This window comes from Scyliorhinus torazame, chromosome 14 (genome assembly GCF_047496885.1).
Source record: "Scyliorhinus torazame isolate Kashiwa2021f chromosome 14, sScyTor2.1, whole genome shotgun sequence".
Lineage (NCBI taxonomy): Eukaryota > Metazoa > Chordata > Chondrichthyes > Carcharhiniformes > Scyliorhinidae > Scyliorhinus > Scyliorhinus torazame.
This window is the reverse complement of record NC_092720.1, coordinates 83,284,712-83,300,858: the sequence shown is the minus strand read 5'-3', so window position 1 is coordinate 83,300,858 and position 16,147 is coordinate 83,284,712. Positions and strand designations below refer to the sequence as shown.

Here is a 16,147-nt window from a genome sequence, read left to right as displayed (position 1 = left end):
TTACATTCAAGTCACATAAGTGCCAGGCAGCGACCATCTCCTAGAAGAGTGGATCTAATCATCAGCCCTTGGAATTCAATGGCATTACCATCGCTGAATTCCCCACAATCAACATCCTGGGGGTTACCATTGATCAGAAACTGAACTGGACTAGCCTTATTAATACTGTGAATACTAGAGCAGGTCAAAGGCAAGTAACTCACCTGTTGCCCTCCAAAAGCTGTCCACCATCTACAAGGCACAAATCAGGAGTGTAATGGAATACTCTCCACTTGCCTGGGTGAATGCAGTTCCAACAACACTCAAGAAGCTTAACACCATCCAGGACAAAACAACCCGCTTGTTTGCTATCCCATGCACAAACATGCAATCCCTTCATCACCGACGAACAGTAGCAGCCGTGTGCACCACCTACAAGATGCACTGAAAGAACCCGTCAAGATTCCTTAGACAGAACATTACAAACCCATAACCTCTACCATCTAGAAGGACAAGAGCAGCAGATACCTGGGAGCCCCGCCACATGGTGGTTCCCCTCCAAGTCATTCACCATCCTGACTTGGAAATATATCGCCGTTCCTTCACTGTCACTGGGTCAAAATCCTGGAACGCCCTCCCTAACAGCACAGTTGGTGTACCTACACCTCAGAGACTGTAGCTGTTCAAGAAGGCAGCTCACCACCACCTTCTAAAGGGCGACGAGGGATGGGTAATAAATGCTTGCTGAGCCAGTGACACCCACATCTCGAAAAATTAATTTTTATGTTGTGAGACCAAGAATCAAAAGGAATATAAACTGATCCTAATTGTAAAAGAGGGGGAAAGCCCTCCAGGACATGTGGGCTATCAGAGCCACCCCAAGACTCGGGAGCACCCTGGGAGGGAGGGCTGAACCCCCCCCCCCGCCCCCCCCGCCGGCCCAGGAACCACAGCCCTCCCCAACAACCAGGGCCACTCTTTTTAAAAAAAAGAATTTGGCCACCCAACTGCCAATGTAGGTCCGTATCCGAGTGTCCTTATCACCAAGGCTCACCATCTAACACCACCACAACCAGCCCTCAAAGGCACCTAAATGTTGCAGACTTTGGGAATAGGTTAACGGTTTTTAAGATAACTATATGCATAATTCATGATTACTCATTTAATCTGTGGGAAACACACAGATGTTCCTGGGGCCTTAAAGTTTCCGTTTTCATTTTTGCCAACTACCTTTCCATACAGGGATAGAGAAGTGGAAGCAGTGCCCCAAAACCTCTCAAAGTTAAAAAAAGAGTGAAGAAGAACTGACAGAACTAACCCTCAGACACACTAACCATTCCTAAGACATTATGACTAGACAGGAACCGGACAAACATCCACCAAGTGGGCCCCTTCCAAGATGAAAAGGATGAGGATAATTACTGATCACAACCTTCGTACCCTTGCCCAACCTTCACTTCTCCGCATGTGGATCTGGCTGGGAAATTCCATTAGGATAAATTAATATTCCAGTTTTGACAGTCCCAGGATTCTGAGTATTAAGATTTCATAATTCAGGCTGCACCCCGCTGTTCTGTCCCATAATGTACAAAAATAAATCCATACGTACAATTTAAGTTAATTGGGAAACCGACTTTCTTCTGCATTGTGCAAAAAAGAGCTTTTTAAAAACATTTAATTTAGAGTACCCAATTATTTAGCAATTTAGACTGGCCAATCCAGGATAGCCTGCACATCTTTGGGTTGCAGGTGTTAGACCCACGCAAACACAGGAAGAATGTGCAAACCCGGGCAGCATGGTGGTGCAGTGGTTAGCACTACTGCCTCAAACTGCCGAGGTCCCAGGTTCGATCCCGGCTCTGGGTCACTGTCTGTATGGAGTTTGCATATTCTCCTCGTGCTTGCGTGGGTTTCACCCCCACAACCCAAAGATGTGCAAGCTAGGTGGATTGGCCACGCGAAATTGCCCCTTAATTGGAAAAAATTAATTAAATTTTAAAAAAATTTCAGCAGCAGAGGCGGCGGAATCTTCCAGTACCGCCAAGGTCTACAGCATCTTGCGTGGCTTGCCCGCCACAACCGGATCGCCTTTCACAGGTTTAGAAGATCCCACCGCAGGAAGGGCTGGAAAATCCGGACCAACATCTATTGACTGTGATCTAATTAGATGCAAAATAGCTCAGGACGTTTAAAAAGGGCTGAAATAATAATTCTTGACTAGATTACTCATTAAAATCACAGAACAATAAAACTAAAAATAAATCATTGTAAGATCATTTTTCAACATGAATTATGATTTTTCAATTGGCGCAGGTCGTTATCAAACATGTTGCCAACCTTGGGAATAGGCTAACTGTTTTTAAGATAACTATATTTACATAATTCATGATCACTCATTTAATCTGTGGGAAACACACAGATGCTCCTGGGTCCTTAAAATTTCCGTTTTCATTTTTGCCAATGACCTTTCCATACAGGGATAAGCAGGTTTGAAAGCACATGGGTAGTTTCTAAGGATGAGGTTCTGTTTGCCTAAAATGAGCATAAATATTAAACTGAAAGAAATTTTAAGAATAAAAGCTTCAAAAAGCCAAACCACAGGGATGAATTTAATGCAGCCCACCAGGAAGGGAACCATGGCGACTGCGCCCACTTAATCAAAGGAGAGGCCCCCCACTAATCTCCCAGTAGCAGCAAAACATTCCCAATTGTCGGGGGGGCGGAAGCAGCTGAGGTTGAATTCCCATCTGGCAGTGGCTGCGTGGCTTTTACATACCTCCGGATCTCCCGGGATTCCGTTCTGTTCCTGATCAAGTGTCCTGGCATCGGTAAGGGGGCAGGAGGCACAAGCCCCACAAACTATACTTGTGTCCAATCCCCTGTTCCCCCTCCCTCAGATCCATCCCATGGTTCCCATGTCTCCCTCACACAGCTTTGGCCTGGGGTCCCTTGGCAATCCAGGGCCTCTGGTGGGTGGACTTCAGTCAGCTGCCACCCCTCCAGATGGCGTGAAGAGCTGCTAGCCTTTGATTGGCTGGCAGCTCTCAACGGCCGAGCATTCGTCCACCAGGGATCTCCATCGTAGGGGAGGCCCGACGGTGGCCACCCAACTTGATTCCATCAAGTGACCCCCATTGGCCAGATAGCATCTTGGCCACAGTTAATTTATACCCTAACCGAAACAAAATGCAGCTATGACCTCTGGGTTTTGTAATTCTGGATGGATCTTTCTCTCTATTTCCACCCATTTTGAATCAATAAACTGAACTCCGCATCCAGCAACAAAAGTGGTGTGCCTGCACTCCCCTCCCAAAAGCTCACAGCTCCCTTTAACCTCTGCCAGAGTTTCACATCACTATGTAGCATGAGATGACTAATAGCAGCTGCCAAGTATCCTTGTAGTGGAAGGGGTGTCTCTGATGGGGGTGTCTGGATTGAGCCTCCCTAAGGAGGCCATTGTTTGGTACTGCTAAGGAAGGTTTGTGAACAGTTACCTGGGCAGTAACTATTGTTAGTAGTTTGGGAATGAATCAGGACTTCTGCTGCTGTTTTCTATTCAGCTCTATGTAAAGTACCTCTTGCACTCCAGATATGGACTTAGAAAAAAGTAAAAAGAGCAAAGAACAGTACAGCACAGGAACAGGCCCTTTGGCCCTCCAAGCCTGTGCCCGTCATGATACCACTCTTGGCCAAAACCCTCAGCACTTCCTAGTGCTGCTTCCCTCTATATCCAGCCTATCCATGTATTTGTCGAGATGCCTTTTGAACGCCTTTAATGTGTCTATTCCCACAACCTCCCCTGGCAGCACGTTCCAAGCACTCACCACCCTCTGTGTAAAAAAAAAACTGCCTCGCACATCTCTTCTAAACTTTGTCCCACAGACCTTAAACCTGTGCCCCCCCTGGTGACTGACCCCTCAACCCTGGGAAAGAGTGCCTGCCCATCCACTCTATCCATGCCCTTACTTTGAAGCTGTGAAGAGGAGGATGAAGAAATGGAAGAGGCTAGGTTGGAGACTCTTGGAATCTGACATCATCAAAGCTACATTTTTACTATACATGAACATGTGGAGCATAATTTTAACTGCTGAGAGAAGGAGCGCATGGGTGAGGGTGAGGGGTTAAATCTCAAGCACGTGGCACCGGGTTGGGAACCCAACATGGTTCTGCCCATTTTTAAACTTTGACCTGAGCAGGGTGAAAGGTAAGCGAGAAGGCCCATGGATTTGCCAGCTAAGTCATTATAACAAACAAACAGGTAATAACTTCGTCCTGCCTTTCATGGCCAATGCATGGGTTTCTTGAGCTAACTGCATCTCACAAATGCCAGCAAGGTGAGTGCACAGAGGGAGAACTTCAGTAAAACTGACAGACTGGGAAGTCTTCAAACAATGAAACTGAAGTCACGGTACTTCTTCTGAGAGTGTGCTATACTGCTTGACAGGTGATTTCCTACTTCTTGGAAATCAGTGTACCTGTCTTGCATTTTAGTCACTTTGATCCACACTTCCCTGCTCTCAGCCTTCTCCAAAACACAGGGGTTGTTTATGCAGCTCTACCTTGCATCTCTGGTGAGAAACAAGAGGAGCAGCAGTGCCTTCTCCTCAGCCACATGCTGCCCACAGGACATACCTGATGATACCAGCAAACCCAGCTGCAAGGAAGCACAACTCCCCCCCAAAACAGGGCAGAGGATCCTTTGAGCACCCTGACTCGTGCTTTCATGTTGCTGATAATTGCAGTCTCCTGGAACAAGACTTCATTTCCAGTGGAGCAGGAGGTCACATATTATTATTGGCTGTCAAGGTGGAGATCACTGAAAAAGCCCCTTTCAATTACAAGTGGGCTGTAGACCTGCTACCAGCCTCCCGCGAGCCGGTCTATTCAATTGAGATTCCGTCTTTGATCTGCAGACCAGGGTGATCTTATGTAGGCATTCCCTCTTCACAAGGAGGTCGTACGAGGAGAGAAAGTGGAATAGGCCAGGCTGTTACCAGAGCAAGAGCCAGATAACTGGTACAAAGGGCTGAATTCTCCGTTTGGGAAATCATGTTCTACCGCTGGAGATGAATTGCCCCTGATCTGTACTCTCACTGGGAGCAGGAATGCTGAGGCAATTCACTATCTTCTGCTAAATTTACGCACGATGGGGATTGTGAGGGATTCCCCCACCAATCCCGTTACTGGGCCGTTATTTCCAGTGGGTGACCTGGCAGCTAGGTCTGTTGGCTGCCCCCCCCCCCCCCCCCCACAATGCAAATCTGCTCGCCCGCTACAGGATTTGCAGGGTCACCCCCCCCCACCCCCAACCCCACAGTAAGAAGATGATCTGACCTCCACATGGACCTTCGCGAGAAACATTATTACAGAGACCCCCACCAAAGACCCACAAAAGAGCAAGCCCCAATCCAGACACCCCCATCAGAGACACCCCTTCCATTACAAAGATCCCTGCCTAGAAGCTAGAGAGCAGTCTATTCAGAGACAGTGGACAAAATCACTGCTTTAAAACTCACCTGTGCCCTACACCTCTGGCTCAGGCAGAGAAAGCAGAAGCTATAAATTTGATCTGCAAGGCTTTCATTCACATCAATGGGAAATTGGTTATACTAGGCTGTGGTTGAAAGTTTGTACACGATCAGCTGTCTGGATTGTTTAATTTCATTTCCCTTCTCGCTTGAATGGATCTCAAGTATTCAGCTGCGAAACTAACCGCAATGTTTCTAAATGTTTAGCTATGATTATCAGCTCTTGAACCCCATCAAAAGCTTTCTGCAGCGAAAACAAGGAAGTGAGATATGAATGAAAATCTTGAAGATCAAAGATCTATGGGGGTTTAAACCCAGCGGATATGGTTTTCGCTTTCTAGGAATTTACAGGGGCCGCTTTCTCTGCCTAAGCCAGCAGTTGTAGGGCACAGGTGAGTTTTAAAGCAGTGATTTGTTCAGTGTCTCTGTCTGGACTGTTCTCTGGCTTTCAGACAGTGGTCTTTGTAATGGGGCAAGGGGTCTCTGGTTCTGTTCTCTGTAATGGGGGAGTCTCAGGTCAAAGCCCTCTGTGGAATTCTACTCATGACCTACCATTACCCAGCTTCCCAAACTTGAAAACATACACCAAAATTAACTCCCATCTCTTATATATCAAACTGTCCCCATGTTAAATGACACGAGCCATAAAGTGAAAACAAAATCAATTCTCCCCATCTGTATCTATCTTTTGTAATTACATGGCATACCATTTCCTTTCGTTCCCAGTTGACTGCTCCTACAAAGTGCACACTGACTGAGGGACAAGGGGCACCTTGAGCAGTGTTTGATTGCAATTGTTCCCTGTAACTTAAAGACTTGACGTTACTTTAATCTCAGAGTAGCAGCTTCTGACAGCCAGTTCCAGTACCAAAACGGAAATTCCATGCCTTCATGGAAAGCCACCAGAGAGGACTTCAAGGAAGCATAATCACTCACATTCTCTAGAGAAACAGCAAAGTCCACGCCGACTACTTATATCCCACTGATGTTGGGTGAAGCATCTTATTGATTGGTGTCAGCAGAAGTTCAATTAGGTCTTGGAAGCCCTGTGTCAATTTTCAGAGCTGACTGTTTATGAGCAAACAAACCTGATTCTCATTCCGTCAGCTCCACACTCAGGGTTAAAATTTGCATTTTGCACTTTCTTACTGCCTATTTTTAGACATTTACTTCAGTCAATTACCTTTCTGAGTTTCTCACAGATTTGAAAGATCATTTTCAAATTCTCTTTCATGCTGTTGTATAAATTATTCAGAATGAGATACGCTTTCATGCGTGCAGAGACATTGCAACAGCTTTGCTTGAATTGAAATGACCCACTTAATTCAACTCAGTTAATTTCTGAGATTAAATAATGCTATTAGCCATAAATAAGTGTCCCACTTACCACTGGTCTGATTAGCTATCCATGTATTGATAATGTTGGCAGCAGATACAGAATCTTGAAAATTCACGGTTCTTATAGTATTATCAAAGAATTCCTGGTTGCTGTGGAGATATTGTTCATTCAAGCGGAATCCATCCTGAATGTAAATTGCATTTGCAAGTTTTAGCCTGTATTGCCTACTACTGTTAGAAATGATTTTGGATTGTTTTTTCAACATCGAAAATTCCTCTCCTAAAATCAGAATCACAACACTTTAGCATCCAGCAGACATAGTTTATACAGGTGAACAGGAAAACAATTTATTTCTGCAATTGGAAATCTATTTTAATGTGGATCACTTCAAGCAGCAAGTACACAGAGAGAGTTTTACCTACCTTCCTGTGTTTTATCAAAATGGAGACCTTTTCTTAACTGTTGCAAAGTGGGTCCTTTGGCACCCAGTTCTATCATTGCTAGGCCAAGACTGATAGACATTGGTGAGCAAATAAGATTTTGGTTCGTCTGCACTGAGCGAAGGGCGTGATAGAGATCAACTGAAAATTCTGTAGTAATATCACTAGGAAGAGAATCGGAGGTGGAAATCAATGACTCTTCGCAGAACAACAGTAGACTGCTAAACAGCAGCGTTCTCATTGCTGTGGAGGAAATAGAAATATACTTTCAAACGCATTTTAAGAATGAACTTCTTTGCAATAATGAACGGGATTCAAAATCATTTTTCACCTAACAGTCATATGGTTTCATTGATCGTCCAGAGACCATGCAAAACATTATTTACAAAATGATTCTTTTGAATAATAATGTCAGCTATTTATTTGGAAATCGTGACTGTGTATTTTAGATTTACATGGCCAGATCAATTTTTCTGCCAGGAGATAAAAATTACATAATAATTATATGTATTTTAATAAGAGGTTAGTTTTGGAGAAACCAGTATTTTGAAAAATAAAGTACAGCTTCTGATAAAGGTAGACATCAGAAGTGATATAAGCTCTCATTTCTATCCACTGCAGTTGACCAAGCAGCGTTTGGTTCTCAGTTCAGATGATTTAGAGATCCACTTCACATTGAGCAGAAGTGGAACTGAATCTGCTTGAGAAATTTGTTACAATCTAAATTCACAGCAACACATGAATTTTATTAAAATATCTAGCCATTACCTCTGTAGTGGTGCACTATATATATATATATAAATATATGTTACAAAATTCTCCTATACAAAAATTTATACATACATGTGCGTACACCCATAATTGTTGAGTTCTGTAAAAGTACTCTGTCCAAGTTATCCAGAAAACTTTCAGCAACATAAACGGCATGGTGTGTTTTGATATTCATCTACCAGGTGGTCATTGGCAGTGTTTGTAATGTTGGTAATGTATTAAATCCTGAGAACTGATGCCGAAATGGGTTCAAGGACATGAACAATGATAACACCTGAATTACTTTTGTTAATAACAGGTAATTTGCAAAGCAGAAATAGTGATGAAACTAGGACATTGTGTTGTAGACTTTAATGTGCCAAAGTTAATTGCTGTACATTTGGCTGCACATTTTGATTTTCTACCTACACAGAATGCTAAATTGCAATGTTCACTAAACATTCAAATCAATATTGTAACTCTTTTGGTCCAAAATGTTCAATAAAGCTATCACATTGTTGTGACATTAATTTGGTATCATTATTGTGTGTCCCTGATTAATACCATCCATTTCGGTGGATAAATAATACCCTGCTGATGTGTTGGGTGTTCTGGATCACATACAGGTCACCAACACTTGAAATAGTGCAACACTATTTTATTGAATCACTAACTGTTTAAACATACTTAGACTGTGGGTTTATACGATACTAGTTTTAACTAAAGACCTCTGCCTTGTCCTAACCAGTCGATGCACTCAGCACATGGTGAATGTCTGTGTTGCAGTCTGTGAGCTCTGTGCTCCTAGCTAGCTGCAACTCGAATGAGCGGGAACTCTGATGCTCCCTGTCTTTATAGCGCGTGTGCTCTCACTGGTGATTGGCTGCAGTGTTGTGTGTGTTGATTGGTCCCACTGTGTGTCCATCAGTGTGTGTGTGCACCATGAGATACTGGTGTATATTATGACACCTACCTCCACCATCCCTTATTTAGTTATCTTCCCCATCTGAATTCTATAGTTTCATTTGAAACACCACAAAAATTTCTATTCGGAGAACTTAGTAAGCAGCGACTGATATTGCAGGTGGGCAAAGGGATGGTAACTGGAAGTCTTGAAATGCAAAAGAAATGCTCTCCAAAGCAACAGGAATCCAAGAGAAGGCAAATTGTGTGGCTGTTTTATGTTGTGAAAGCTGTGCTACAGAAGAGGAGACAGCTTTGCAATAACTGCTCTTTTTCTTTACTGGAAAATGTTGCATTCAATACATTGGGTAAAAAGTCTTGTGGCGCAGTGGGTAAAGTCCCTGCCTCTGAGCCAGAAGCTCTAGATTCGAGTCCCACCCCAGGGCTTGATGGCCAAGGAAGGTGCGTTCATAACGCAGTCACCTGGTTGAGTATAAACCTGTAAAATCCTTCCAATACACTGATGGTAAGAGTGGAAGAGACTCCTGGTCAGTCATGCTTGATGCGACCTGTTCCAGGAAAGACCTCACAATGGGAAGTCTGTGTGGAGAAACAGAAACGATGGGCACAATTTAATGCCCATGTCAAGCCAGACCTGGTGATGCAATGAGGCCATTTAATCGCACCAGAGGCCTCTCGTGCAATTTGCGACACTCGGAAAGACTTGAGAGATTTGGGCACAATTTTGTAGCCGCATTGCGTTTGAGCGAGAGCACAACGCGGTCGGTGGATACCGGGTGAAGCCTCCCACGGGCCTGCCAGCAGCTTTCCTGCCTCGGGGGATATATCCAAGACCCGCGAGGTGTCGAAATTAGAACGGCACTCAAAAGGGGTGGGACCAAATGGTGCTGGCTAAAGTAGGTCTTAATCCTACTTAAGGCCTGCATCCTCGGGATCTACCGGCCTTCCCATGGAGGCTGTCGCCGGGCACCGATCAATACTGATCCACAAGAATGTGGATCAGGCGGGATGGCACCCAGGCGGTCTTGCGGACCATTGGAGGCCCCTGGGTGGTCAGGGATAGTGGGCTAAACCGAGGGCCCTGAAATATGAATAATTGTCATTGGATAGCGGTGGGGAACTCAGGGGAACTCATCGGCAGAGCTGGCAGCAAACTCCATGAAAACCTCACCACAAATGAACTTAGAAATTTTGCCCCTAATGAGATTGGCAAGGTGAGATCCAGATGAATATATTAGGCTCATTTAAATATGTCTATGCCAGATTCTCCTGAGGCCCGGGAACTAATGGCCACGCGTGGGAGACTTTGGCATGGTGCCGTTTAGCGCTAGTCCACACAAACGTAGACCAGGCATAAAGGCACCTGGGGGGGATCTTCCAGGCCATTGGTTTGTCTCTGAGCAGGATGGTACCCTGGCATTGCTAGGCTGTCCAAGTGGCACTGCGAGGGATCCAGACTGGCAGTGCCAAGATCCCTGGATGCCAGTTTGCCCATGTCAGGGATCGGGCCTGGGATGCCCCACCTTTAAGAGCTGGGGTGAGGGGGAGGCTTGAGGACCCCATGAGGTACATTGGGTCAGTGGGAGGCCTGAAGACCATGGTGGGGATGCTGAGAGGGAGTTGAAAGTTCACGGCATTTTAAAATGGCGCCTCGATCCGTGAATCATCTTCCTGCACTGGTGAGCTGAGCTCATCAGTGCAGGAAATTAAGTAAGTGCGGCCTGGGTGGGGTGTTCCACACTGAGGCCAAAATAAAAGGCTGAGTCCCGTTTTACAGCTGGTCGTTCTCGCCCCTGCAAGTGCTGAGAAACATTCTGCTGAACGGGCCCAAAATGGGCCTCTTTTGTTGTTAAATCGCACACAATAACTGACAATTATTTTTTAAATCAAGAAGTCCGAAAGAGAAAGAATTTCTAATGTAAAAATGAATGGCAGCAATAATTCCTGACAAAAACCAATCTAAAATAGGAAATAACCTATCATACAAAAATAGATGTACTTATTAAATAATTGCAAGTGCAACTGGAATCAAAAGTGCAAACATATCAATGTAATACTGACTTTATATCATGGTTCACAGTCATTACAGCAAATGTATTTATTTTCCAGAGCAAAATTGCTTCTTGTCATTGGAGTTTCTACTGGCCACGGTTCACAAGAAGGATGATAATCCGCTTGCTTCATGGCCTCCACCCACCACTGTAAACTTAGCCATTAAGAGTCCCATACAAACCTCAAATAAAAACAATGGACCAGTAACAATCCCCATGAAATATAAGGTTAACAATCCAGCTTTTATTGTTATTTGATGCAAAAACATTTCAAACAAAATTCTGCAAACAAATTGTTTCATCTGGCATGCATAAGAAGTTCAAAGATTTTTTTTTACCATTCCAAGCAAGATCTACATGATTAAACTTTAGAACTTAATCCAACTCTCAGAAGACATTGGGCGAAATTCTCCGTTTGGGAAACTATGTTCTCCCGCGAGCGCAAATCGGGAAGCGATTTCCAATCCTATGACATGAAAATTTATTAATAGCGAGGATTGTGAGGGATTCCCTAGGGAACCCCCACTATTGTACCGCCATTTTGAGCAGGCGGCCAGATACCCTGCAGCGGCCAACCAACCCCCACCCCCTAGTACGCAATCCAGCCCCCCCCCCAACCCCCCAGTTCGGAGTGACTACAATGTTTATAAATATCATGCTTTGATTGACAGGTCCTGGACTACTTCAAACAAAATTTCCAATTACCTCCCTTTAAGTTTCAGTGATTTTGAAGTGGTCAGATGGAAATTGACAGCACTTAACTCTGTTTGATGTGGTCCAGGACCTATCAATCAAAGCTTGATGTTTATAAACATTGCGGTTAGAGCCTGTAGTGATCCTTACATGGGTATGTACAGAACGGGCTGATGGGTAATGGAAAGACCACCAGGAGGCAGCATTGGCGTGTATAAAAGTGGGACGCAGACCGCCCACCCCCTCTTTGGCTGATTTGACTGTGAGGAGAACAGGAACAGAAAATTAGCTCAGGGCTGCTAGTGTGGTCAGGCCTAGTTGTAGAGCAAAGAAACGTTGTAACCTTTTTACTCGTGCAGCTCTTTAAGAAAGAGCGCACGCAGTTATTTAAGTTGTGTTGCTCAATAAACCTTCTATAAAACTTCTGAATGACTTCGAGCCTTCGTCCAGAGCGTCTACTGTAACTGAGTTGAGTAGCACAGATTACCATCTCTACAGGTACCAAAACAGAGCCCTTCAGATTTCCTCAACTGTGAAGGAAGATGAATGGAGCAATGCTGAGTGTGCGTGGATGCTGTCAATCACACCCTGGTAAAATTAATATCAAAGAGAAATGAATGAATGGCCTGCAGCTTGTGGTAGTCACCACTGTTTGTATAATAGTTGTATTAGAGGTACGACAGTAAGGCTCCTGTGCTACAGGTACGGGGGTAGATCCCTGCCTGCTGGCTCCGCCCAGTAGGCAGAGTATAAATGTGTGTGCACACCGAGCTGCTCCCATTTCTGGTAGCAGCTGCAGGAGGCCACACATCTCTGCTTAATAAAGCCTCGATTACTCTCTACTCTCGTCTCGTCGTAATTGATAGTGCATCAATTTATTAAGCAGAGATATTACAGCGATGGAACTACGCATCAAGCCTGATCGCCTACAGCTGCACCTGCAAGCAGCCAACGCCACGTCGGCCTTCGACCACTGGCTCGCTTGTTTCGAGAGCTACCTCCGATCCGTGACGGACCAACCCTCGGACGCACAGAAGCTCCAGGTCCTTTACTCACGGGTGAGCTCTGATATTTTTCCCCTTATCCGGGATGCGCCTACTTACACGCAAACAATGGAGCTCCTGAAAGGACATTATATTCGCCCAATCAACAAACTGTACGCCAGGCACCTCCTGTCCACGAGACAGCAACTCCCTGGTGAGTCTTTAGATGATTTCTGCCGTGCCCTGCACGTCCTGGCGAGGAACTGTGATTGCCAGGTAGTTTCGCCAGTCGAACATACTGAACTTTTAATCAGGGATGCTTTTGTTAAGGGCATGGGGTCAGCGTGCATCCGCCAGCGTCTATTAGAAGGGAGTACACTCGACCTTGCGGCAACCAGGCAACTCGCAAACCCACTGACTGTTGCCTCCCGTAACGTACAGTCGTACGCTTCCAACCGCACGACACCCTCATGGGCATCATGGGCCCCACTAGCTTCCGCCCCCAGCCTACCCCAAGCCTGCGCCACGCAGCAGCCAGCCAACCCCGGGGGGCCCAAATGCTACTTCTGCAGGCAGACCAAACACCCCAGGCAGCGTGCCCAGCGCGTAGTGTAAACTGCAAGGCCTACGGAAAAAAAGGACATTTTGCTGCTGTGTGCTAGGCCCGGTCGATCGCTGCAGTTTCTAGGCCCAGCGTTCCTGCACCCCGCATGTGTGACCCATGGGCGCCGCCATTTTCGTCCCCGCAGACCATTTGCGGCCCGTGGGCGCCACCACCTTCCACCCAGCAGAGCACATGCGGCCCGTGGATGCCGCCATCTTTAACGCCGCCCGCCATGTGCGCCCCGTGGGTGCCGCCATCTTCGGCACCATTTTGGACGGCACCTTAGGACCCCGGTTCATCGGGAACTTCATCTGGCCGTTCATCGCCTGCCACCGCCGCCAGGTCCTACCAGCACCAGCCGCAGATCGCCTCCCTCACGCTCGACCAGTCCCGGCCTCACAACCTCGGTGAAAGTTGATGGGCACAAGACTTCCTGTCTTCTTGACTCCGGGAGCACGGAAAGCTTCATCCACCCCACTACGGTAAGGCATTTCTCCCTCGTGATACACCTCGTTACCCAAAGAATCTCCCTGGCCTCTGGATCCCATTCCGTGGAAATCCGGGAGTACTGCATCGCCACCCTCACCATCCAGGGCGTGGAGTTCAGCAACTTCCGACTCTACGTCCTCCCCAACCTCTGCGCTGCCCTGTTACTCGGCCTGGACTTCCAGTGCAACCTCCAAAGCCTAACTCTAAAATTCGGCGGACCCCTACCACCCCTCACCGTATGCGGCCTCACGACCCTTAAGGTCGACCCACCTTACCTGTTTGCAAACCTCTCCCCGGATTGCAAACCCGTTGCTCGCAGGAGCAGATGTTACAGTGCCCAGGACAGGACCTTCATCAGGTCGGAGGTCCAGCGGCTGCTGCGGGAAGGCATCATTGAGGCCAGCAACAGTCCCTGGAGAGACCAAGTGGTAGTAGTAAAGACTGGGGAGAAACACAGGATGGTCATTGACTACAGTCAGACCATCATTCGGTACACAGCTCGACGCGTACCCCCTCCCACGCATATCTGATGTGGTCAATCAGATTGCACAGTACCGGGTCTTTTCTACAGTGGACCTGAAATCTGCCTACCACCAGCTCCCCATCCGCAAGGCGGACCACCCATACACTGTGTTCGAAGCAGACGGCTGCCTTTACCACTTCCTTAGGATTCCCTTCGGCGTCAGCAACGGGGTCTCGGTCTTCTAACGTGAGATGGACCGAATGGTTGACTGGTACGGGCTGCGGGCCACCTTCCCGTACCTAGATAATGTCACCATCTGCGGCCACGACCAGCAGGACCATGACGCTAATCTTTGCAAATTTCTCCACACCGCCAAACTCCTGAACCTAGCGTACAATAAGGAGAAGTGCGTGTTCCGCACCAACCGCTTAGCCATCCTTGGCTATGTTGTGGAAAATGGAGTTCTGGAGCCCGACCCCGACCGCATGCGCCCCCTCATGGAACCCTGCCCCAAGGCCCTGAAACGATGCCTGGCTTTTTCTCCTTCTACGCCCAGTGGGTCCCTAACTATGCGGACAAGGCCCGCCCACTCATCCACTCCACAGTTTTCCACCTGACGGCTGAGGCCCGCCAGGCCTTCAACCGTATCAAGACTGACATTGCCAAGGCCACGATGCAGGCGGTCAATGAGACCCTCCCCTTTCAGGTCGAGAGCGATGCATCGAACGTCGCTCTGGCCGCCACCCTCAACCAGGCAGGCAGATCGCTACTCTGCACTGCAACTAATGAAAACCCCCATGAACGTCTCCTTGCCTTCCCTAGGAAGTCCACCTCCGGGGTTTCGCTCCCAATGTGGCTGGCAACTCCTGGACCCGTCCTCCTCCGCAAACACGTGCGGCTCCATAAGGCGGACCCGTTGGTCGAAAGGGTACAACTACCGCATGCGAACCCGCAGTTAGTGGCGTACCCCGACGGCCGACAGGACACAGTCTCCCTCAGGGACCTGGCCATGGCCCAGCACCACCCGACACCCCCCCTCTGATTGCCCCGGCGCCACACACCCTCCCCCCAGCGCACCTCACTATAGTCCTCGCCCCAGGACGATCCGTCCTCCCACTGGTTCCACCCGGGGATGAAGATGAGGACAACACGCTCCCGGAGTCAATCCCGGAGACCAAGTCGGCGCCTGCATCACCAAGGGACCGAGGCGCTCACAGCGGAGGATCAAGGCACCCGACCGGCTAAATTTGTAAATTTTCATCAGACTGTAACCTTTAAATCCTCACAAACCTCTAAATAGTTTTCCACCCCCCCGCTGGATCTTTTTTAACAGAGGCTGAATGTGGTAGTCACCACTGTTTGTGTAATAGTTGTATTAGAGGTAATATGGTGAGGCTCCTGTGCTACAGGTACGGGGGTAGATCCCTGCCTGCTGGCTCCGCCCAGTAGGTGGAGTATAAATGTGTGTGCACACCGAGCTGCTCCCATTTCTGGTAGCAGCTGCAAGAGGCCACACATTTCTGCTTAATAAAGCCTCGATTACTCTCTACTCTCGTCTCGTCGTAATTGATAGTGCATCACAGCTGACTGATTTCCTCTTTCCAGGAATTGACAGATGCTACTTCCTGTGTCTTAACCAGCAGTTGTATTGCCCAGGTGAGTGTTCTCTAGCTGCTCTCCAGTTTCCAGACAGGGGTTTCTCTTCTGGGGGGCTTCCTGACAGGGCTCTCTCTTCTGCAGGAGGGGGGTCTGTTGGAAGACTCTTTATTTAAGGGGTCCCGGGGGGGGGGGTACCTTTATTTAGGAGGTCTCTATGAGGGGGCGGTGAGGGGGTCTGGTGGGGGTGGGGTGGCATTGGTTGGAGTTGCTTTTGCCCCTTTGCCCACCACAAGGTCCACCGCGTC

At 47.4% G+C, this 16,147-nt stretch overlaps 1 protein-coding gene across 1 annotated transcript in view; it reads right to left on the bottom strand.

Moving 5' to 3' along the window:
- The window catches only part of LOC140389860 (serpin I2-like), a 39,426-nt gene extending 31,195 nt beyond the window's left edge, over positions 1–8,231 (bottom strand). The window contains exons 1-3 of the mRNA XM_072474442.1: positions 8,130–8,231; positions 7,269–7,529; positions 6,895–7,125 (exon numbers count right to left, since the gene is read on the bottom strand). Of these exons, the coding sequence (XP_072330543.1) occupies positions 6,895–7,125; positions 7,269–7,529; positions 8,130–8,145 (508 nt within the window). The 5' untranslated portion in view covers positions 8,146–8,231. The remainder of the gene's footprint in view (positions 1–6,894; positions 7,126–7,268; positions 7,530–8,129) is intronic.
- Positions 8,232–16,147: the final 7,916 nt, after the last annotated feature.